At 41.9% G+C, this 24,932-nt stretch overlaps 1 protein-coding gene, 1 long non-coding RNA gene and 1 other non-coding gene across 4 annotated transcripts; all 3 read right to left on the reverse strand.

The window, feature by feature from the left end:
* Positions 1 to 9,211: 9,211 nt before the first annotated feature.
* Positions 9,212 to 10,948, reverse strand: LOC144038869 (uncharacterized). Of its 2 annotated transcripts, XR_013289298.1 has the most exons (6): positions 10,759 to 10,948; positions 10,250 to 10,317; positions 10,057 to 10,153; positions 9,873 to 9,899; positions 9,677 to 9,734; positions 9,212 to 9,585 (listed from the first exon to the last, which is right to left on the reverse strand). It is a non-coding gene; the product is annotated as an uncharacterized LOC144038869 (long non-coding RNA). The 2 variants fall into 2 exon arrangements; XR_013289297.1 differs by lacking the exon at positions 9,677 to 9,734.
* Positions 10,949 to 13,191: 2,243 nt separating this feature from the next.
* On the reverse strand, positions 13,192 to 19,963 carry fbxw10 (F-box and WD repeat domain containing 10). Its single transcript, XM_077550865.1, has 12 exons — positions 19,339 to 19,963; positions 18,902 to 19,069; positions 18,446 to 18,576; positions 18,286 to 18,387; positions 16,778 to 16,884; positions 16,361 to 16,564; positions 16,170 to 16,291; positions 15,476 to 15,630; positions 15,264 to 15,406; positions 15,028 to 15,189; positions 14,788 to 14,957; positions 13,192 to 14,680 (listed from the first exon to the last, which is right to left on the reverse strand). The coding sequence occupies exons 1-12, from the start codon at positions 19,904 to 19,906 to the stop codon at positions 14,451 to 14,453; spliced, it is 2,262 nt and encodes a 753-aa protein (XP_077406991.1). The 5' UTR covers positions 19,907 to 19,963; the 3' UTR covers positions 13,192 to 14,450.
* Positions 19,964 to 20,198: 235 nt separating this feature from the next.
* Positions 20,199 to 20,269, reverse strand: trnag-ccc (transfer RNA glycine (anticodon CCC)). Its single transcript has one exon. It is a non-coding gene; the product is annotated as a tRNA-Gly (tRNA).
* Between the last annotated feature and the right edge of the window lie 4,663 nt (positions 20,270 to 24,932).

Genomic DNA, 24,932 nt, shown 5'->3' on the forward strand with positions numbered 1-24,932 from the left:
TGTGGTATCTTTGATCGAATCGAAAGGTTGCTTTCGAAGTACCGCCTTGCACCACCTGTGCAATGACGGTGCAGTTTAAGCCGCGAAACCGGACGCTCAGCAACGGTCGCGGGTCTTTTTACTGGCGCGGATTTACCCGTCCACTTATCATTCCCAAGCCATCAGCAGCTCGGCTGGCGAGCGACACCGGAGAGTGATTTCTAATACGCTGCACGCAAAGCGATGACAACACACACATGGAGATTAATGGACCAGCTCTGAATTATTTTGGTTTTTTGTGCGAGTTGGCCCACTAAATAGACGTGAGCACCACACAGCAGTTCAGTTCCAATCCCCTTTCAAACTAGATTTTTTTTTTTTTTTTAAAACACTAGTTTCATACTAATGAGAGTAAAAGTGTTGCTTGTCAACAATGAAGATAAGAGTATTGCTGTTAAAAAAAGAAGGAAAAAAAACACTTCCCCAAATGATTTTATTTTGCAACATCAAAACAAGAACATTTATCTCCCAAATTGTATGTTTTTTTTTTTAATTCCACAAGAAAAATGTTTCACTCACAAAACACAAAACACATTGTAATTTGTTGTGGTTTATTATTTAATGGAATTTTCATGGATTTTTTTTTCTTCCACCCAAAAAAAACAAAAAAAAGTACCACCCACAAAAAATATTTTTGCATGTTTTATTATTTTTGACCTAAAACTAAGTAAAGCACATAGCATATTTTAGTTCTTAATTTTTCAAATGTATTATCTTTATTGGGGGTCACTTAGAAACGTAGCTTTTGTCCTATATATTATAATCGTAGTTTTATTTTTAGTAATTATTTTTCAAATCTATGCTATTTTATTAAGGCTCACTTTAAAATGTGCTGTTCTGAAAAAAGCAGGCCAATTTTAATCCTTGCAATTTTTTTAAACGCTTTAATTATTTTGGGCCACTAAAATTGGCCCTTTTTTAATTTATTAAACAGAAATCCAATATTCTTTGTTCTCCATTACATTTTAATTTAGTTTCTTGTCATGTACGTGGTTTTCGTTGGATGGCGATGTTAGGCTCCACCCCCTTTATCCAAATATGGTCAACATGCCGCATATAAGCAGATGTCTTATTTTCAATGTGTACGATAAGTCAAGTCTACTTTATTCATATAGCAGCGTATGTAAAGAAACAACTCAAAGTGCTTTACACATAATAAATAAATAAATGAAGCATGTTATGTTGCTATTAATGTTAACTAATCTACAGAAAGCGGGTATGTTGTTGTCTTGATTTGTTTAGACAGTTGGCAACAATTTGAAACGCGCGTTAGCGGCCCCTACAGGGCTTAAACGGAACAGCAACGACCCTAAACCAAAGTATGAGCACTCGTGGCCACCATTTTCGGACGTGTCGAAGACATTTTGGGGTCCGCTGACAAACAAGACGTCAGCGCTCAAGTCGTGTTTATCTCCGCGGACGTTCCTCGCACCGTGGCTCTGCTCCAGCAACAAACGCAGGAGATAAACCTCAGTCCGGAGACAACGTGAGGATGAGGAGAAACAGCTAGTGGAATGTTTGGAGTGCACATGCGGGGATTTAGCGTAGCATGACTCCGTGCTAATGCTTTGGCTCCAGGTTATTTCAAAGCGTAACCTTTTACGTGACAATGTCCAGGTGCTTGTAAAAGCTGAAATATGCTCTTTGTGAGCGCTGGCATTCCCGCCAGGAAAGTATTATGAATAATGCCACGCACGCACAAGCGCACACGTGCGGCGCATTAGCAAAATGGCAGTTTGTTTCATTTGACGTCGGATGCACGTGAAGCCCAAGCATCGCTCATCATGTGGCAGCAGCCGGCGGCTCGTTCATGCATGCCGCTGATGCATTACCGGCCCTCCTCCTCATGAATGGCACAAAAGTTGTTATTAAAAAACATGATGTAATATTAAATCTTAACGAGCAGCAGACAAATGGCCTGGCAACATGCCGTCTATTTTATACACCACCTAAAACACAGCTAAGCAAACCGAATGCTTTGGCCAATGGAAACTTTGCTGTCCTAACCCCAACCCCAAGCACATCTCTCCAAATTTCACATTTGCCCTTGAACACAAAAATACATTAAGTATGAGTGTTTTTAACTATTGTTATTTTCACTGACTTTATTTTCATCCTTAGACATGTCCGCCACCCAATCTTATACAAATATGATCACGTACGTAATAGCGCCACATTACAATGTAAATGAATGAAACAACAGCATTCAGACTTAAGCGCTCATTTAAAAAAAAAAAAAAAAAAAAAAGTCTAAGCTTTACTTTGACAAACTTCTACAAAGTCATCATAAAAGTCTGTCTTATGGCCGCATAAAGGAGGATGAGTCTGGAGGAAGAGTGCGCTCACATTCCACTCTGTGATGATGTGTGTATTCCCTGCGACGTTTATGGCTTGCCGTAATGGATTGCGGCCCGTTAAAGATTCCCTAACTGCTCCGTCTTTTAGTGCCAAGCGGATTTGCGTTTGGCACGCCGCCTTTTCTCTCCCGAGAGCGCTACACTTTCAATTAAGCGCTACCGGTGCTTTTCCCGCCGCCTCGTAACTGGACTTTTTTCACGAGCCGCAGTAATCCACAGCTTCTTGCCTTTACCTGGAATACTTTCTTATTTTCTGTATTCATTTGTGAAATGCTCCATTAAAGCTGTATATGTGGACAAAAGTATTGGGACGTGACTGTCATTTGACTAATAAATCAATCAGGATGTAAAACCTTACACAGGTCGGCAACCTTTCCTGTCAAAAGTTCAATTTTAGGCCAAATAAACAATAAAAAACAACCTGGAGCTGCAAAACATTTGAAGATTGTGATGAAGGAAACCGTGTGTTAGTGTTAGTCTAATGCACAGAAGCCCAAGAGCTAATTAGATCCGCACCAGAACAGAAAAATATGCAGCATCCAATACATAGAGATTCATTTTCTTCTACCTTTTGTCTTCCATTCTTGAATTTGTTTTTGTAATTTTTCATACATGTTTAGACTTTTCTGCCCTTCTGTCAAATTTCTGACATTTTTGGTCATTGTGACATTTTGTGGTAATTTGTGGGATTTCTTCTTTTGTTTCTGGACATTTTATGGTTACTTTTCGGAAAAAAATGTACCTGCCTTTTTTTGTATTAATTTTCCAACTTTTTGGGGAGCATTTTTTTTGGTACATTTTATGGATTTCTTCTTTCATGTTTTGACATAATATATTTACTTTTTAAACGTTTTCTTTTCTGCCTTTTTTAAATTAAATTTTAGTTTTGACATTTTATAGTAACTTTTACTATAACTGTTTTATTTAATACATTTTCTGACTTTTTTTGCAATTCCAAAGACATTTAATTTATATTTATAAATTTTCCTCTTACTTTTTGGACATTCTAGGTAATTTTGAAAAAAAAAAAAATCATCAACCTTTAGTCTCTCTTTTTCTAACCATAATCTTTCTTTGTGGACCAACATTTTTTGAATATTTATTTAATTATTGATTTTTTTAAATAAAAATAATTAATTCATTAAATGAATATTTTATTTAAAAAAATAAAAATGTGGAAAGAAATATTAATTTGTACTAATTGTTTTAGAAATCCAGAGGGACCTGCAGGAAAGGGATTAAAGAGCCACATGTCAGAGCCCTGCCGTAACACTTTACCAGTTACCACAATTGAATTGGACCACAAGCCTGACCCCTAACCCTACACAATGCTTAAACGGTAACCAGAACACAACTGCCACAGTCCCGGACACTGGTGCTGACTTCATTAAATACTGTAACTGAACGGTACAATAGACACGGAAATGTCACACTAGTGAGTTTGGTTCAAAAGTCACAGGTAAACAAATGTCTCCTGTGATGCCTCAGAGGCGCCAATTTGGGTGATGTTGTGGTATAAAAGAGTTTCTGTGTTCCTGCCTTCCCGCAATCAGATAAACAACGAACTCTGAGGACAACGACACACTGACTCAAGTGAACCGCATGACATTGACTTTACTACCAAGGTGACACGACTAGCTAATATTAGTTCAAGGTTTCATAATCTCACAAACAAACAAAAAAACAGAATGAATCAAAAGGACACTACGTCTGACATAAAACAACCGATGAGGTATTAAGATTTGGGAACAACAAAAATCCAAATCCTTCAACCAAGGTCATGTCTACCTGCTCCTGGTCAATTCAATCTCTCCTCAACAGTGGAGTACAATGGAAACCTTAGTGTTATTGTTGTAACCCGTTTTCAATCCTACGCTCTGTTGACAGCGTGAAACATTTGGCAATGACACCGTTTGTGCGTCCAAAATGCAAAGCAGACATGACGAATTAGTAGTGAGGGGCCGCATCCATCGTGATGCATCGCATTGAAATTCTTCCGCCAGGACTGCCGTGCCACTAGACCGAGTGGGGAGTGGCGGCGGCGGGGGCGGGGTGATGAATGCCCCTTCACGTCACAGACCTCAAGTGCTCCCATAGATTACAGCGACACGCCGGACGCCGTCTGACACAAATGTGTCAGGATGACGGCTCATCTTTCTTCCCGCTCGTCTTTCTGTTTTGTTTTGTTTTTATCGATATATGCCAAGGACCTTTGGACAAACAGGTTAAAAATATCATCCAATCACTGTCTTGTTAGTTGCTAGACAAGATGGACTGAAGGACAACAAAGAAGTGGTTCTAAAAACCCTTGGAGAGACCAGGTTAGATCAGGACCAGGATGTGTGCACCTGAACGTCCTAACTAAACCTTGTAAGAATGTCTCCCGGCAGTTTTCTTGAGTCTTGACTTCGCGAGGAACCACTGAGGAACATGTGCTAGCACTCGTCACTTGTCAGTAAATAGACTTCATGGATGTGACATCTGCTTGCTCCAATAGAGTCTTGACATTTCACTCCACTTCTTCAACCCTTATGATCCCTTGATTCGTCTGCGACCCAAGACTGCATCGTCACCAGAGCAGCTGGAAGCTATTGAGCTGCCACAAGAATGGGCGATGGACTAAAAAGACATTCGCAGGATCAGGACAGCTATCTAAATCGACCGCTTCTTATTTTCTGGCCCCGTGTGTGCTGGAGTCTGTACCGGCTTACTTTGCGGTACACGTCGGACTGGTTGCCGGTCAATGTCAGGACACAATGGCAAACAACCACTGACTCTTACATTAGAGGAATGTCTGACCCGGAGGCTAAACACTAAGAGCCCTAAAAGTCTTTCAGTCAAAATCATTCTGTAGTCGTCGATTCTAATGTTATCGTCATGTTGGGCACGTACTTTCTTTTCTGTCTTAGGGGAAAAATACTAGTAAATAGAAGTGAGTCAGAGTGTTAGGTTCACCCTAACCCTTAACCCTCTAACACCTAAACCCCAAGCCTAACACTAATCTTACCCCACGTGGCGTTGGGGGACTTGCACCCTGAGCGTGTGCGGAGACTCCGGTGGTCACTCCAGGAATGGAGCACCCAGCGGTCCTTTGACTCCGGGCTTGTCCAAGGGCCCAGACAACGTCCCCCCACCCCCCCCCCCCCCCCGTGTAGCGTCGGGTGGGACTTGCACCCTGAAGGGTGAAATGTCGAAGATATGAGAAGTAAAGCATTTGGATTCTCAAACCGATAGACGACCATGTCGCTCTACATAGCGGACCATTCATTTCACTTCCCTAAACACAACCCTGTTTCCAGCATGGTGACCCCTGACCCCATCCAAAATCTCAACCCTAACCTTAAAAACAACCCTAATTCTAACCCTATCCCTGGCTCAGTGATTCTGGATTTAACGAAGCCACCCAGACTTCCTGATGCTAGTTTTGTAAAGACTTGAAGGCATCTTGAATTCATCTTTGGTTTGGTTTCTTCTGCAATCCAAAGGACTTTTTTTTAAGGGCAGAAGTGAAGAGCTTTTTTTTTTTTTTTTTATTCAAAGCTAAACATTTTGACCATGAAGAAGTCTACAGTTCTACCTTCCACGACCTGGCCAGATGACACCTATCAGGGTCTGGCCTGCCCCAGAATTCCACCCAGCTGTGTCATCTCAGGTCACGTCAGACTCTTGTCTGTTAAGTTGTTGGTTTCACCTTCATTTGGCACCTCCTTGTCTTTGGGTTAATTCCTTCTCAAATTCCTCCAACTTTTTTTTGCATTGTTGTTGTGACAGCACGGTCGGGATGAGCGATGTCCCGCCGGAGAACTTCTGGCACCCGCGATGGCAGCTTCATTCTTCACCGCGACCGCTCTCCTCTCCCCTGCACGCCTCCTTATCATTTTCCCTCCAAAAGGCTGTCACCGCTTCCCTCCCGCCCCAAACTTCCCCTACCTTCCCTCCGTGCTCCGTCTTCCCGTCTGTCACCGGGACACCGACTGCAGTGTGTGGGCGCTTTGTGATAGGGGTTAATGGACGGGGCAGGATGAAGCTTTGTGTCCCGCTGTCGCAAAATTGCCATTTGTTTTGTGCGGGATCTGCAAGAGGATCTAGGGTGGGCTCCCGGGGGACGTGACGGACTAATGTATCACTACAAAACCATTAGACACTGTCGACGGGAAAATGTCCAAATCGCGGCATCCAATCTGCACTGATTTCGCACTATCCCTGAGCGTGATAACCGCATCCCTTTTATGACTTTTTTTATGTGGCTGGAAAATTGGACAACAGATGTTAATTACAATCCTTCAGCAGGATTTGACGAGGGGAGAGATGGACAGTAAAATGGAATCCAAGCATCCTCCCGCTTTTAAAATGGAAACTCACTTAAATTTATTTAGCACTTAAAAAAAATAAAATAACAACCCCAGCTGAAACAAAGTTATATTAATAAGATTCTGAACTACGGAAGAGGATTACGGCCAGCGGAGTAAAAAAAAAAAAAAAGGGTTAATCACAGAATTCTGACTTTAAAGTGAGAATTCTGACTTTGAAAGTTGCACACGAAGGACCAATTGAGAGATAGTAAATGTATAAATCTAAACAGTACAACTGAATGTAATTAATTCACCACTATTTTTTTTAATACATTTCATAATTACATGTAGTTGACTGTACTTTTCAAATGATGTCTGTCGAAGTCACTGTTGGTGATCCCTAGCGTGTCATTGCAGTAATGACGGCCAACTCGCCGATTTCTCAACCTGTCGGAGTCGTTTTTTTAATGCATTTGGGCAGTTAATTCAAACCATGTGAAGCTTCTCTGAAAAGGCGGCAAACCACAACTCACAATCTGCAGTGACGCCGCCGTCTGATGTGGCCTCGTCAGGACGCTCGCTACACAAACACTCGGGGAATAAAAAAAGAGGTTTCCAGACTGGTGTCGGATTTCCTGCGTTTGGGAAAAGGGCTCTCCCTAAAATGCTCCTTGAATCTATTCGTGAAGATCTGAATTTGTTTGTCAATTGAAATTTTATTTTATCCAACATTTGGGAAGGACAATTCTAGCCCTGTCATTTATACTTTGGGCTTTTATTGTTGAAGAAAAGCAGTGCGCCAACCAGAGAGCCGTTTTAAATGCTCGGACGCGTTAAGACTGCAGCTGCACAAGTATCACTTACATCTTTTATCTCATACGATACTTTTTTTTTTTTTTTAACTCCAATGAGAACCATAAATGTTTTCTGCTTAATATCGGACATTTCTGTACCCTTATTTGCACATGATCCACGTTCCCCAACACCAAATTAAACCTCTAACAGCTCTTCCGGACGCAATGTAAGTTTAATCAATCATTGCAAGGGGGAAATAAACAACTGGGAAGAATTTCTAGAAAAAAAAGTTGCAATCTTATGAAAATAAAGTCGTAGTCTTCCAAGGCAAAAAAAATTAAAAATAAATATATCACAATGTAATGATTTTTTTTTTTTTTTTACAACAAATAGTTGAAATATAGTAAAAATCTGCCCTGGAAATGTTAAAAAAAGACTAAAATGGCCGATTTAAGACAAAATGGCAGACTGCCTGTGTCTTTTCAACAAGGCTCCTTAAAGGGGAAGTCAACCTTAATAATTTCTTGACAATAATATGTGACCTCACTAGTCTAAACATGACATTGTGATTAACAATATATTTGTGGAATACGAGTTAAGCAGCAAAATCCAGCCGTTTTTTTTTATCCATTTCAGGGGGCGGCCATTTTGCCACTTGCTGTTGACTGAAGGTGACATCACAGTTGCTCAGGGCACAGGCAATGGCCAATCACAGCTCACCTGTGTTCTGAAACTGAGCTGTGATTGGTTGTTACCTGAGACTTGAGCAATCGTGATGTTCTTTTCACTTGACAGCTAGTGGCAAGATGGCCGCCTCCTGATGTAGATAAAAACTGCTGAACTAGTATTCCTCTAACATAATAAGCAGAATACCGTATTTAGACTATTGGGGCTACATCGAACATATTATTGTCAAGAATAGTTTTGGGGGTTGTCTTCCCCTTTAAGACATTTTTGCGACTCACTCATGACAGGCACGCCTACAAAATTTCACGCTTGTGAAACTGGCTTTGAGGGCTGAATCTTTTTCAAAAATTACATTACACTAATAAATATTGTTCACCGCAGTGAACTCCATCATGTAAATCAGTCGACACCTTACAAAAAGATCGCACGTCAGTCGGGGCCAAACAGATGTACGGCACTGCGTCATTAATCGAGAATGTTCAACACCTCCGACCCCAAATGTGTCCAAGCAGTGGAGTTTTGGGAAAAATCAACTAATAATAAAGACATGTCTTTAAAATGTTGAGGAAAGCCAGTAGTCAAGAAACGGATTATTGTCCTGATTTGGATTATTAGGAGACACATTGGAATAATTAAAAGGGGGTGGTTGTGGTGAAGTGGAATGTTTAAACAGCTGTAGATAAAATCGACGGCCTCAACAACATTTTGGGTCGTTTCATTTACGTGACGGACAGATGATGAAAAATTAGGGAAAAGTGCAACAGCTGATGATAATGTCTTATACTATGCTATGTTTTATTCTTCAATTGTGTGTTTGTGCGCACAAGATGGCTCAATGTTTACGGTCAACATGACTGTGGTCAGAAGGCCTTGTGTGCTGCATTCGGCATGTCAGCTCAATGCAATTTTCCCACGACTCTCACAAGAAATGTTTATTTTTTTCCCAGACTGACTTTCCTTGAGGAAAAAGTCATCGTACAAGATTAGATTTTTTTTTTTTGAAAAAAAAAGTTTCAATTTTTGAGAACACATAGCCAGATTTTTGTCCAAAAAAAATTGGTATTTTGGCAGATTGAAGTCATAATTTAACATCTAATTTGAAGTTGTCTTTTTTGAGAATTAAGATTCATTTTGTGAGAATAAAGCTTCTTTTGAGAAATACAGTAAAAATCTGATGTAAATTTCTTGAAAATTAAGTCAGATTTTTTTCTTTTCAATTTTAGGAGAATATCATACTCTAACAGGTGGGCAGAAAAACCAAGACTTGACGTCACGCGACTGGACTGTGACGTGACAGTACCCGATTTGCTTTAACGGGGAGTGACTTGACTTGACTTGGCTGGCTGTGGCTTGGCTGGGACGACGACTTGACTGGGATGACGACTTGGCTGGCTGGGGCTGAGGCGATGACTTGGCTATGGCAGACAAAGTACCACACTTAACATCAACAATGCACCCACACCGACTGGACAAACACACCAGACTAAATATATTAGCGCTTATGACCTAATGAGACACGCCTGGGAAAACAAGTGGCTGAGGGCACTGATTGGTCAGAGGCACACTGGGAAGGGAATACACACACAGGTGGACGTGGTTAGAGAAAACACCAACCACAGACAAAAACAACAAACAAAAATCCAACCCCCCACAGAACCAAAACGTGACACTTCAAAACAATAAAAGATCATGTCAACGTTACCTTGGGTGTCGCTTTTGGTGTTTTCATCTGAAAAACAAAAAAAAAACAGTAAAAAATAAATTAAAACTTGAAATCAAACAAACTTTGACGCCACGTTAGATGAACTCATGTGAAGCTTTACATCTCATTCATTAGCTTGGCATTAAAACTCAGAGTAACAATGAAAACAAATTATGTCACCTACCTGGTAAAGGTTGCCATCTTCGAACGTGGCCAACAATCACAATGTGGAAGCTCCTCTGCAGGTGAGTCTAAGTAGAAATTCCTCTCCAACAATATATCTCAGAAGACATTCACAGAATCAATCTCAACATGCTACAGACATGGGAACCCATTTGTACATTGTGATAGCAGAGATTTATCAAAATGTTGTTAACCTTTGACCCAGTATGCTTCCAAGCCACAAATGTTTTTGCTGAGGTCACCTTGCTTCATCTGTACAACTCTAGTTGAGAATAAAACATGAGAAAAGTTGCGACATGGACCAGCCAAGCAATGCAGTTCAACAGCTTATTTTATTGTTTTACATTTTAAATGTTAACTTAAACTTTTAAAGCGTGTTTGGTATTAGGGGAATAAAGCACATCCCAGAAGGGGGAAGAAAAAGAAAAAAAAGAAAAATGTCAGTCATTTGATTTTTGACAGATTAGAAAAATAATAATAATAATTATCGGTGAGCCCTAACTTGTTACAGTAAACTAAGCTAACGCATTTTGAGTTGGGGGAGAAGTTTTCCAAACATTTGAATTGTTGAATTTGAGCTGATAAATCAAAATGACAACTATAATGCCAATATTTTTCCCGAGCAAGCTTGACCTCGCCTATATCCTCCATTAGCATTAGCACGGTCGCTAAAACTCCAAAGAGGTGGCACACGAAACGTCACCATGCTTGAGGAAGTCCACTCGCCCTCCATGAATCGCCTTCTTGTTCCACTGCGGCCTCCCCCAACTTCTCCAGCTGTACCAAATGACCTCCACACGGGGAAGTTTTACGCAGCTGCCCTTTGACTCTCACGTCTCCGCATTTACGCGTGAGAAAATAGTGAAATTATGACTACTTAACGCTGGTCGCCGTTCGTCTGGAGCTGATGGCCAATGGCGACGTGAGTCCGAGACGGCCCCATAATGAACCCTTTCACACAGGCCTGTTGTTACACCCAGATTTATTTCTTTTTTTTCGTACAGGAGAATAAAAAACATATAGTGACAACATTGAGGCTAATTACAAGGTTATGTTTCAGTTTATCTGTCGAAAATGCAAATACAGCAATCACACTCGACTCAAAGCTGTCAGACCTGCACAGGTTAATTTGTAGCTAAAGCTGGACCCCTAGTGGACAATGCAAGAAGTGCACTTCTAGCAGTGAATAAAGACTGTACGTGCCGCAATTTCAAGTTTGTTTGTTTTTTACTAGTGTTTTGCCTTCACATGTGAAATCTACAAATGCAGCCTTCAAAAGCAATCTTATTTTCCCTTTTTTTTTGCTAGACGCATTGCTACAGTCCCTGAATGTGGCCTTTAAATGCAGTCTATAAATTCAGCCTACCTATGTGACCTACAAATGCTGTTTTCTAAAGTTGCCTACAATTGCAGCCAACAACCAATTGTGCCTTCAAATACAGACTTGCAGCATTCCAAAGAAGCCTTCAAGACTGGTCTACAAATTCATCTGTCTACAATTACTTGCCTTTAAATTTAATGTAACATTTGCATGTGTCCTACAAATGCAGCCCTCAAATGCTACCTTCTATTCCCAATTTCAGCAAGCATCATCACAATAATCCTAAATGTGGCTTTCAGATATGATGAACAAATGCCACCTTCAAACGATGTGACCTTCAAATGCAGCATTCAAATGCTACTTTCTATTCCCAATTACAGCAAGTAGCAACACTACGATCATATCTCTTTCCCAAATACGGCCTTCAAATGGGATGAACAAATGCAGCCCTTGTATGAAGCCTCCAACAAATGCTACCTTCAAATGCTTTGACTTTCAAATGCAGCATTCCTTCTATTGTCAATTTCAGCAAGAAGCAAGACTTCGATCCTATCTCTTTCTGGTCTTCAAATGTGTTGATGAACAAAAGCAGCCTTCGAATGGAGCCTCCAACAAATGCTGCCTTCAAATTTACTTTCACATGTGGCCTACAACTGCAGCCACCGACAAATAGCACTTTCAAATGCAGGTTTCAAATGAGGCCTTCAAATGTAGCCTTTACTTTCTGCCTTCAAATGCAGCCTTCACTCCCCATTTTCTGCAAGTGCATCACTGTGATCCCATTTCCTTCAAATACGAGTGATAACTTTTGCCTTCCAATGTAACCTACAAATGCAGCCTTTTTATGAAGCCACCTACAAATGTTACCTTCAGATGCGTCCCACAAATGCAGCGGCCTACATATGACTACTATCCAATCTGCTATTTCCCTGCCTTCAAATGTAGCATTCATGGGAAGCCACCTACACATGCAGCCTTTTGATGTGTTCTTCAAATATAGCCTTTACGTGTGGCTTAAAATGAAGCCTTCAAATACAACCTGCAATTATGTGCCCTCAAACGCAGCCTACAAATGTGGCCTTCTTTCCCCACTTGCGTCGCTACTATCCTGAGAACCTTTGCGCTCCACTGACCCTGATGAATGCCACCTTCAAATGCGTGCTGAATTGACAAAGATGTGTTGGTCACTGACATAGCGTGACCAAAAACCGGGGGGGAAATTAATTTGACAAATGAACTGTGATGCAAATGTGTGACGCCTTTGGAGACGGGCACAGAGGGGGTGTGCAAACAATTCCTTTTTGATCCTATGACCCTCAAGACCTTACCTGTCAATTCTGTCAAACTTTTACCTCATGCATATATAAAACCAGAGCCTTCTTTTCTTCCTGGGACTTTGCACTTATTATCCATGGACAAGAGCCCTTATACCTCATTCTTTGTTGTTCCCAGCTGTTCCGATGCTGTCAAAGCAAAGGGGGTTGCGGGGGAGGGGGGCTTCCACCCCTGATCCTGAAGTCTAATGATGCCCCGGAGGCAGCAGGCCAAGAGGGCAGCATGGCGGAAGGGTGAGAGGTCGCCCCATCCCTCTGATGAGTTCACTTCATCTTCCGCCAGAAGCTGAAGACATCTTCAAAAGACACTTTCAAGAATGACTGGTGAGCAATGACTGAGAACTTTCCGGTTCAGACGGCAGGTGCTCGCTGGCTGGGACAAATGATTATAAATGGTTTGGAATTCCACGCTTTCTATCTCAACTACACATGACAATAGAAATGGATATTTCAGTACAAATGCTTGCTTGAGTCGAATGAATGGAGGATGAATTTGCATATTTTTTAATGGGGAGAGATGACTAATGAATAAAACAATCAGAATCAACAATCTAACATTCGATGATACAATACTGACATCTAGTGGCACTGTGATGAAACGATTGTACCTTATTGCTTGGGCTTATGAATACTGAGAATCAAATAAAGTCATCTGTTTAGTCCAGTAATATTCATGGCCCAGTTATTTTCAGGAAATGCCAAAACATGATTGATTTTCCATCCATTGACTGACCTTTGATTTTCTTTCAGGAAAAAAAACCATGGAATATTTAAATAATGACTCATGTTTGGACTGATAATAGGGCTCACATCCCAAAAGAGCTGCACGTTTTGTCCTTTGATGGGGTTGTGATGATCCGTTGAGAAAGGGCGACGCTATTATGCACCATTAGGCTGTGAAATTATCCGAATATACGGAATTGTGTTTTAATGGGGCTTAATAGCGTCATCTTTTCTTGAGGAATCAGAACTCAAAATGAGATATTACTTTTCGCAGTCCAAACTATGTACTTGACTTATTCCTGCTGGCTATTGGCCTCACCAATAACTTAACAGATCAAATCAACAATAGCATGTGCCATAATTCAGAAGTTAATTGTTAACTAACAATAATCTGTGTACGCCAGAAAGCTCGCCAATTCAACAACTGAGATTCAAATACAAATACAAAGACAGATACCCCTCATTCTGATGTCAATAACTTGGTAGAATGATTATGCCATTACGTATTATCAGCTAGCTAATGCTAATCTGTGCTAACCCTACAATTGTGGTTCGAATACAAAGACAAATACAACTTATTCAGATGTCGAAGCCTTTTTGGAAGATAATTATGGCATTACGTATTATCAGCAGCTAATGCCGGTAGCCCATTTAGCTAATGCTAATCTGTGCTAACACTACAGCTAAACTTTCCGTTTGGCTTTGATTTAACAATTCTTTGGCGGCTCTGTAGAGGTCACGCTGTCCCATTGGGCAGCCAAACTGCCAAGTCATTTGCTCAAAACTTGCTATGGGTGTGATTATTAAGTTAATTAGCCTCGATGTTTCATAGCAACATGCTAACAGAAACATTTTTAGAAAATCGGCAGATAACTACAAACTTACTCAGTTGTATAATTCCATACTTGGTAGGTTGACAGACATTCCAAAGATCAAACTATTTGTATACAAACATATATATTTTTAAAAAACATTATCTATAGCTAATATATCCGCTTTAAACTACACAACAATTGATCACATTGTATTCCTGCTACTTGTACGATCTTTAAGCACATGGGGAACTCTGTTTGTCACCCTTTCACTGACAGGCCGCTGAGGGGTGCGGACAGAAGTCAAGGGCCGGCGGCGGTGGCAGTGTAGCGGGTTGTCCTCCGAGCGGTGGCTGCTAGGCTGGTCTGCGTGCCGCATTGGCTGGTCGGCGTCGGCCGCCAAAGGTTGAAGGAGGTTTCTCCAGTGTTGTGCAACTGGGGGGGGGGGAACTCAAAATTAGAAGATTATACATAGAAGACAAAAAATGCGACAGTTACTCAAAATCACAGAATGTAATTTTTTTACTTGAATAGTCACTCACCTTGTTCTGTAGTCACATGATTTTCCCTGGCAGAGGTAGCGGGCGGGTCCGGTTTTGGTGGTGTTGAAGCGGCCAAACCGGAACGTGCCTCATCCGCCGGCTCATCGTAATCCCAGAAGACTTTCGCAAACTGGTAGAGCTTCACACAGGAAGTGCCGTTGACCAAAATGCTGGAGAGGAGGAAGCAGATGAGACTTTCAAAATAAAATGTGCGTATACAGTACAGTGAATGAGGCCGACTTGTTCTCGCAGAAGTGCAGCGACAGCATCCGACCGGTGGTCTCGGCCTCCACCAGGATGGTCCTTAGGCAGTCTCCCGTCAGGAAGTTGAAGATGCGGATCTTTCCGTCCACGCAGCCCGTGATCACTCGAAGGTAAGCCAGTGTCAGAGACTTGACCTCCCTGTAGAAATCGCCATTTGCATGTATCCGTCTGATAAGGCCCGAAATGATTCATTGACTTTGGTGGGTGCTTACTTTGGATGACTGACGGTCATGAGGCATCCTTTGGTTTCACATCTGCTGCTCCAGGCCATCACCTGACCGTTGGTGTCGGCGGACAGAAGGTGCCAATCGTCTACAAACATGCATCGGACCGCGCTGTTGTGGGCGTCGATGACCTAGCGCCCGGCGCAAATTAGCACGGGCGTCTGAGGGGTGGTCGGCAAGTGGCGACCTGAGACTCTCACCCTGAGCAGCGAAGCATTCTCGGCGTCCCACAGCTTGACGACTCCTCGGTCGCAGCTGCTGAACACGGCGGTGGCGTTGATCTTCACGCAGCGCACAGAACTGCGGTGCTTGAAGTTAAAGTCTTCCAGGTGCTTTTCTGTCTGCAGACTCCACACTGGCGGAGTGAGCATGAGAACGAGGATTGGACACAGAGATGTATTTCTCCAAACACGACCCAAATTACCAGACACACCCCCCGAGATATGAAAATGAAACATTCTGTGTATGTGTCTAACACACAGAGGTAGCAAATCTAGGTCCATAAAGTAAAAACCCTGCCACAGTTTGGCTTCAGCCCCTTGTGCTAGCTAGCTAGCTTCCTAGCGGGTTTACGAGCACCCAAGGAGCTAGCTAGCTAGCAAAAGGGGCTAAAGCCAAACTGTGGCAGGGTTTTTACTTTCTGGACCTGGATTTGCCACCTCTGCCGACACAGCTGCGTTTCCTTTTTAGTTTAAAATAACTCACTTTAACCACCATGATTCCTCGCTGTACCCTAGCCGTCCCATCTAGATAGCGCTAGGCTAACCTGGGAGATGTGCTACCAGTGTGCCAAGGTTGGGTGACTTTGGTGTGCAAAAAACGGTCAGTCTAAGTACTAAATTCTGAAATTGATGCTATGCTATGCTATGCTAATTAGTCATTGAGACAATTTACCCTTGGCAGTGCAGTCTTTGGCACCTGACACGAGCCTATCGGCGTGGATGTCAAGGCAGTTGATCATGCTGGAGTGACCGTATAGCACCAACACACACTGGTCCGTCCTCACACTCCAACACCTACAACACAAAATGGTGGATGACATCGGACTCAAAATGACAAAAGGAAGCTTACGAACTCCCGCCCACCTGATGCTGGTGTCGCAGCTGGCCGTGATGACCAGGTGGCGCTCGGGGCAGAGCAGGACAACACGGATGCCGCCCACGTGGCCTTTCATCAGCCCCACCTGCTTGGTCGCCGTCCCCACGTACAGTAGACGCACGGCGCGGTCCTTGGATGCTGTGCTCAGCAGGGGCCCGCCCTTGTAGTCTACCACGCGATGGGGGTCTTCGCTGAAAAAGTTCATGTACCACCGTGACATGGTGAGGTGGTCAAAATGAATCCCGGTCTATGGACCACAACACGAGAACTCACTCCGTTCTTTGATCCAGCCATTGTGATATTTGTTGTACTCATTTTATATATTTCAATTTTTTTTTACTACATCTTCCAATGATCTGTGAAAAAAACACATTTGCCCATCTCTAATGTAAGAATATCCTCACTCGTCAACCAGCACAGAAGTGAAATACGCGCCGCAGTAAATGTTGCGCTCCTCCATCCGCACGGTCTTGGTTTTAATGTCGCTGTAGGCCGCTTCAAAGGGCCACATCTACAAAAACACAACCACACATGTCATAAGACTTGTTTGGATTTCTGCCAACGCGTAACTAGCATTCAATCATCAAGCATCACCTAATTAACTAAATACTAACAGGTGTAATGTAGTTTCGTATAATGATAACAAACCAACTAAGCTTAGTTTTTGATATAATCATGCTTGCTAGCTAACAAACTATCTGCGCATAGTTTTTGCATAATCATGCTAACGAGCTAACTTGCAAACTAAGCTTAGTTTTGATATAATCATGCTAGCTTGTGAAGTGAATCTTCTGTTTCAATTTAGTTATAACTATTTAGAATTGGACAAAATTGCTTTGATTTACTCAGTATAGTTTTGTGTGAGAATTCAAATGATGTGAGGGGGTTGATTTTCTCTTTGTTCTCTCCTGAGAACATATGGTGGGGGCAAGCGAAAGTGTAAATTAGACCCCTTTGTTTATAAGACGGCTCCTCAGATTCTCTCAGTCTCTTCTGTAAACAACGTCAACCCTTATCTGATTATCTGTGTTCCATCATGTGACTACGAGCGGGAAGAAAAGAAGGGGGGCAGTTGGTCAACTGTATTGAGATATCATGTGACTCTGGGAGGGACTTTTGTAGGACAAAGGATATTACCCACAAGCGGAGCGGGAAACGACACAGTTGAGAATCAAAGATGGCGGCTATTCTCATCTGTCCACAAATTTGTGTAATAAAATCCTTAGGTAATGCCTGAATTCACTGATCTCATTGTATGTTTTGATAATCAACACCATGAACACGGAAGAGTAAGTATTCATCTTACTACACTAGCTAACAACAAAATGATATACGCATAGTTTTGGCATAATCATGCTAAACTAAACTAAACTAAGTGGAGTCTTCGTATAATTATGCTAACCAAACTTAGTTTAGGCTTATATATGCTAACTAGTAGGGCCCGACCAATTAATCAGCCAGCCGATATAATTATCCAATAGGAGCTCTTTTAAAATCGGCAAAAGTTGGCCCTATTTTTTGTGTGCCAATTCCTGTCCCAAAAAATTTATGTTACATTAGACAAGATAATGACATTCAAAAATTGCTCCCGTTCCAAAAAAAGGGACTAATTTTGACAATTTTTTCTCTCTGTTGTAAAGGTAAACAAATTGTAAAGGGCAAAGTATTGTAAAACAGTAAAATTCATATCTTTATTGTTGTTAGCGTTAAGAGACCAAAAATAAATTATTGTTATTTAATATGTATATATTTTTAATCAATTAGCCGATTAATTGATTACCAAAAATGTTATTTGCCCACACATCGGCAACTTTTTGCACAAGCATGCTAACTTGTGAGCTAAATAACACAAACGCCATGTCTGTGCAAAGTGCATACACATCAATGTTATTCTATTGCGTTCAAGCCTTACATGTGTGGACTTCACTTCCCCGCTCTTGTGGTCCTCGGACGGCACCTCGACGTCCACCATCCTCGCGTAGGAAGGGCTGACCATGTGAACGCCTTTGTAGCGCTAAAAACAAACCCGTGTCAGAACACCAACAACCATAAATATCTGCCATTTGACCCACCTTCATCATGGCGTCCACCTGCTCCTGGTAGAGCTTCCTGAATCGCATCTCCTCCATGGTCTCTCCCGCCAGGTTCTTCCACTGCTTGCATACCTTCATGCAGCGCTTCAGCGTCGCCTCGTCGAGCAGCCCTGACTCCACACATGACATCAACAAATAATCCAAACTGATTTTGTTTTTTTGTTTTTTCACATGCACATTCACAGCTGTGGATAATTTAAGGTCACAGGTGAGCTGATGATGTGATGATGTGATGATGATGGGGCAGCTCGGATTTGATTTGTGCGCTGTGAACTCTGCCTAGCGACAAGTGACGCAACAAGTGTCCAAATAAACTAAATGAACTACGTTGAACATGATAGATGTATAAAAAATAGATTTGTAGTAAATAAATTATCATTGTCAGACTAGCAAATCTAAACTTGTAACGTGGGCTTTCTGTGGATGTGGACGTACCCAAAATCCTCTTGGAGAGGTCGGCGGGAAGGCCGCCTATGAAGTCTCGGGGTCTGCTGAGTGCTAACAAAGACCTGGAGGATCCCGGAGGGAGCACAGGAAGAATCACACCCTCCGTTGAATCATCCTTGCTGGCTTGGCTGGTTTTTTTACTTGTGCAAATGTTCACTGCAAAACACATCAGATATAAAATGAGTGGATGAGAATGTCTTCTGTGAAGCAGCATGTGGCTCCGACTTATTTTATACTACCTGGTCCATTTAATGGTAAGACTGCATTCTATGCATCTGCTCAATACAATGTCTCCCCTTTCTTGTCAGAACTAAATTATGTCTGCATTCAAATTTGGCCGTGTGTGTCTTTCGTAAAACTCTCCGGGGTTCTGCATGGTCCCGTAACTAATCAGATGAAGGCAGGTCATATTTTGAAAATCTTACCGTTACCGTCCAGCTGTCGCTGCAGCCTGGTCACCGCCACACCGATGAGATTCTTGGCCATACTCAGCAGCTCCAGGTCACACCGTAGCAGCAACAGGCAAAGGTAGCGCGTCTGGACCCATTCCGGGCTACAGTCGAACCATCCCCAGATCTCCCGGATCAGGAGCGACGGCCGTGTTTTGCGGTCGAGACGCGCGTAAAGCTCCGGCAAAGTCTTGCCCTTGGACGGCGCGTAGCTAAGCAAGTTCCACGATGTGAGGCGCAGCGAGCTCTGGATGTTCTCCAGCACCGGAACGCTCTTGCACCTCACCAGCATCCCCACAACGAAACTCCGGCGGGACTCGTCCGAAATCTTCCACAGGTTCAGCGGCGTAGGCGAGGGCTGGCTCGGTCTGGGGTCGGAAAAGAGGCAGGTCGGGCACATGCCACACGGCCCGTCCGCGTTCTTACACACCGGCTGGCGAGCTGGTGAACTCTGAGAGTCGGACATTTGGACTGGCTTGTTTGGGCTGCAAGCGTGGTTGGTTACCAGGCGATGCCCGTTACGAGTTGCACAACACTGATTCATTCACAGTGGGTGGCGCATGTTCAGAATGCATTTTAAATGACTTCATGTCAAATCGAAGTGTAACTCTTTTACAGTTACGTTCGGTATGTGTGTTCATGGCGTCTTGATGATTGAATTCGTACACGTAGTCGCCTCACAGAGCACGCACACACTTCAAAGGTGACGACGACTACGGTATTGTTTTCATTTTGTGTAAATATCGGGATCCTATTATGTTATAGAGGCGTTTAAACATGTCAAATTTATGTGTTCTGAAATATAATAATAATTACGATACAAAAAAGAAAAACAGTGCGCCGCCCGGGAATCGAACCCGGGTCGCAAGAATGGGAATCTTGCATGATACCACTACACCAGCGGCGCTAATGCTTTTGGGTGACAAAAAACAACTATACATATATACATACAGAGAAAGTTTGCGACATATTTTATTACTCCCTTGGTCTTCTGTGCTTCATACGATTCATTATTTCCACTTTTAATAATTAAACAGATACATTTATCAAACATAACCCTCGTTTACAACGCAACTGTTTTTATTCCTGACGTTTCTACGCTTCCGACTTCCGGGTGACGCAGTTTCAGTACGCCATCTTGGTCCGGTATATCCGTTCTGTCTTCGTTTCTTTTTTCCTTTTTCTTTTTTCTTTAACCAACATTGGGGAAAGATAAAAAGCTACAAATAATACAATGTCAGCGTAACATGGCTAAAAAGTAAAAGAAAATAAACCACAGCCTTTAGTTTGTAAATGGCGCTGCCGCACTAAACAAAACGTTATATTAGTTTGAATTGTTGCGTAACAACCACTAGGTGGGGTTATTGTTGTATGAAATCTTAAAATCCTCACTTTTCCTACTTAACTCCTTAATTGTTCTTATTATTTGCTTTTGGTCCACAAAGGTAGAATCAATCAAACTGGAACATGTTCCCACTTTGCAAAAACGTGCATTGAAGACTACATTTCCCATACATGTGAATGCAATTGTGAATGATTGTTTGTCTATTAGTGCCTTGTAGTTGGCTAGCAACCAGTCTAGGGTCGACCCTGCCTCTCACCTTTTGGATAGATGCATTATTGCTTCTAAGCAGCTGCAGGCCTCCTGTGCAATCAATCCTAACTTTATTACTTGGGGAGCCGCTTCAAAATTTAATGTGATCGAGATGAGGCGGTGAAGTTATTTAGGGGTTGACTAGCTCAATTGTCCTCAGTTCGGAGGCCAGTCGCTTCCAAAAGGTCACACTTTTTAAGGGTTAATGGATGTCGCAGCACAAAAAGTCAAGTCGTGCATTTTTTAAATCGACGTGCACATGTTATTTGAGTTCTAATTTGCTAAAAACACACATACTACTGTGCCTTTAGAGAGGCGATGCTGCTTAAATGCTCAATGGAAGCACTCAAGCCCAATTAAGGGTGTGTTTTAACATAAATTACGCAAAGTTTGTTTTGTTGTAAGTGCAAAAAAAATGCATTCAATAATAAAAAAAAACTGTTTTGTTGCCACATACAAAAGCGTTTAATCACCTGCTTTAAACAACGACGAAAGTATGAATACATGACTTGTAATATAAGTCCTATCAATAATTCACGGTGAAATTCTTCATTATTATATATCCTTTTTTGTTATGGTTACATTGTCTTTGCAAATGAGTAATTTGAACTTAAATCCTTGTGTTGTTCGTGACATAATTGCATGATCTTTTCTTGGAAATTATAATTACTTCTTCTGTGCCGCTTATTTTTAGCCCCCCCGAGTGAGCTGCGCTCAACAATAAACAGTCACTTGCTTTCTGTGTACAGTACGTTCGAATATGAGTGAACGGTGGCCATGGGATGGTGTGTCATCTTTAAACGTGAGACGATTTGATATCAAAGCCGTACTATTACAGTATATAAAGTGTTTATATTGTGTTTTACAAGATAGAACAGATATTTTGAGGCCTACTTCAGTAGAATTTTCACATATCGATACTTTACTTTCTTATTTATCTCTCTGGCAACTTTTACTTTTGCTCCATTTGCTGAAAGGTAGAAGATTAGTTGGTTATTGCTATTGGTTGAGCGCCAACTAGAATCACGCATTGGGAAGGAAGGCACAACAGATGGTTGATGGGAGATTATCACTACGGGAGGAAGCGCCAAGAGGCCAATTAGAAGAGGGAATAGGAAAATACAGATGGCAAGAGGACCAATGAGAATTCTTCTTACTTAGCTACTGGACACATTTTGGAGCTTTATTTCATCCAGATGAATAGCGAGGATGATGCTAGTTAGCATGGCGAGCTAATCCTTAGTTTTGTATTGGTACGCCTAGCTGTGTCTCATCCCCGCTATGTTACTGTGAAGTATAAAGTAACAGACTAAACAGGTAACAGCAATCGATCCATCATCAGACTCGTTTGAATCAGGCAGAGGGTGAATAGCGAGAATGATGCTAGCTAGCATTGTGAGTTAAACCTTGGTTTTGTGTTGTTTTATCAGGTATTTCTAGTTGTTTCCCACCCTCGGTATGTTTCATAACATCGACCAATCACTGTGAAGTGTGAAGTAATAGACGAAACAGATAACAGCAATCGATCCATCATCAGATTAGTTTGAATCAGGCAGAGGATGAATAGCGAGAATGATGCTAGTTAGCATGGTGAGCTAAACCTGGGTTTTGTGTTGTTTTATCAAGTACACTTAGTTTCATAACATCGACAAATAACAGCAATCGATCCATCATCAGATTATTTTGAATCAGGCAGAGGATGAATAGCGAGAATGATGCTAGTTAGCATGGTGAGCTAAACCTTGGTTTTGTGTTGTTTTATCAAGTATGCTTAGTTTAATAACATCGACAAATCACTGTGAAGCATGAAGTAACAGACGAAACAGATAACAGCAATCGATCCATCATCAGATTAGTTTGAATCAGGCAGAGGATGAATAGCGAGAATGATGCTAGTTAGCATGGTGAGCTAAACCTTGGTTTTGTGTTGTTTTATCAGGTACGCTTAGTTTCATAACATCGACAAATCACTGTGAAGCATGAAGTAACAGACGAAACAGATAACAGCAATCGATCCATCATCAGATTAGTTTGAATCAGGCAGAGGATGAATAGCGAAAATGATGCTAGTTAGCATGGTGAGCTAAACCTGGGTTTTGTGTTGTTTTATCAAGTACGCTTAGTTTCATAACATCGACAAATCACTGTGAAGTATGAAGTAACAGACGAAACAGATAACAGCAATCGATCCATCATCAGATTAGTTTGAATCAGGCAGAGGATGAGTAGCGAGAATGATGCTAGTTAGCATGGTGAGCTAAACCTTGGTTTTGTGTTGTTTTATCAGGTACGCTTAGTTTCATAACATCGACAAATCACTGTGAAGTATGAAGTAATAGACGAAACAGATAACAGCAATCGATCCATCATCAGATTATTTTGAATCAGGCAGAGGATGAGTAGCGAGAATGATGCTAGTTAGCATCGTGAGCTAAACCTGGGTTTTGTGTTGTTATATCAAGTACGCTTAGTCTCATAACATCGACAAATAACAGCAATCGATCCATCATCAGATTGTTTTGAATCAGGCAGAGGATGAATAGCGAGAATGATGCTAGTTAGCATGGTGAGCTAAACCTTGGTTTTGTGTTGTTTTATCAGGTACGCTTAGTTTCATAACATCGACAAATCACTGTGAAGCATGAAGTAACAGACGAAACAGATAACAGCAATCGATCCATCATCAGATTAGTTTGAACCAGGCACGAGCAAAGTGTACTTTTTTAATGTTAATTCAGACCTGGCGACCCACAGGGAAAGCACTTTGCCCAACTTTGGGATGACTGACAGTTCCGCGGCAAGGGATATGTAAATGGACGCTTTTGTGGTCCCAGGTATGCTTTTGCTGCTGAGCTAATTGGCCAGTTAGTTCTCAAAATTAACCATGCATCTGGATCAAAATGGAAGTTTTTTTGTGTAATGGGTTTTTGTCTTTGTCCGCCAATCAACAGGCTGCATTGTTCCTAGTTATGCACTTTAGGTACTATTCCACTCCAACGACATGGGACCAAAAAACTATTTAGGTCACAGTGTGGAATGCATGAGTCCAGATTAGATTCTTAATATCTGCCCAAGGTGGGACTGTTCACAAGACAAATTCCCAGTCCTGATGCATCAACAAGTTCTTCCCGCAGACAAAACTTACATCATCCGTCATCCTCCTCTCGGCTCGTTTCTTCTCCCGACGTGTCAGTCGGTATCTCCCGGCCCGTCACTGGTCCCGACAGACTGATGGACGGTCTGTCGAGGGAGGGCCGCTCACAGCTGTCTCGCTCGGGAAGCGTGAAAGGACTATTTCCTCTCATTATGGAGATTTCCCCTCCTCATGTGGGGGAATTTTTGATGGAATATCTTTAATCACCTTTGAACTCACACACGTCCTAAAAAAAAAAAGAGAGATAGAGGATTCCAGCTTTGCCTAATGAATTAATAAACAGCAGCGTGGATAGTTTGAATTGAAACAAAGGGAAAGGATCTCCAGAAGAGACGTGAGGGAGGAGCAACACGCGGACCTGTTAGAGGATTGTCTTCATGAAACATGACCATTTTCTGCCTTTTTTTTCTCTAACGGAATTTGCGATGAGAGGCTGACAGAGAAGGTGAAATAATTTGGACCCTCAAGACATTCGGCTGTCAGCCTCCATATCCGTCCATCTGTCGGAGGCAGGGAAAAGTTGCTCTTCTCTTGAGTGCTCCGCAAAATTCACCAGTGGAACGAAACACACTGGCTGGACTACTAGACAACTTGAAACATATTTCAATGTATGTTTAATGATTAAAATAGACTAATCAATAAAGAGTCAATTATGTAACCCCCTAGTAATGGTATGTAGACTAACCAATAAGTGACAACTGATAAAAATTAACCATTGAAGAGTAGATAATGCCACAAACCAAATGCAGGTACGTGGTGTTTGTTTTGAAAGGCCTAACCGGAAGTGCGAAGTTGACCATGCACTAGCTTGTTGTTTTGTGA

Source organism: Vanacampus margaritifer, chromosome 18, assembly GCF_051991255.1.
Source record: "Vanacampus margaritifer isolate UIUO_Vmar chromosome 18, RoL_Vmar_1.0, whole genome shotgun sequence".
NCBI lineage: Eukaryota > Metazoa > Chordata > Actinopteri > Syngnathiformes > Syngnathidae > Vanacampus > Vanacampus margaritifer.

Bases quoted from the DNA above. Each gene is read 5' to 3' on its own strand.
- fbxw10 (XM_077550865.1), bottom strand. From the start codon at position 19,906: ATGAATCAGTGTTGTGCAACTCGTAACGGGCATCGCCTGGTAACCAAC. The intron at 16,292-16,360 runs GTGGGCGGGAGT...TTTGTGTTGTAG, and splicing joins AGCTGCGACACCAGCATCAG to GTGTTGGAGTGTGAGGACGG. The intron at 14,681-14,787 runs GTGAGTGACTAT...CCCCCCCCCCAG, and splicing joins TCATGTGACTACAGAACAAG to TTGCACAACACTGGAGAAAC.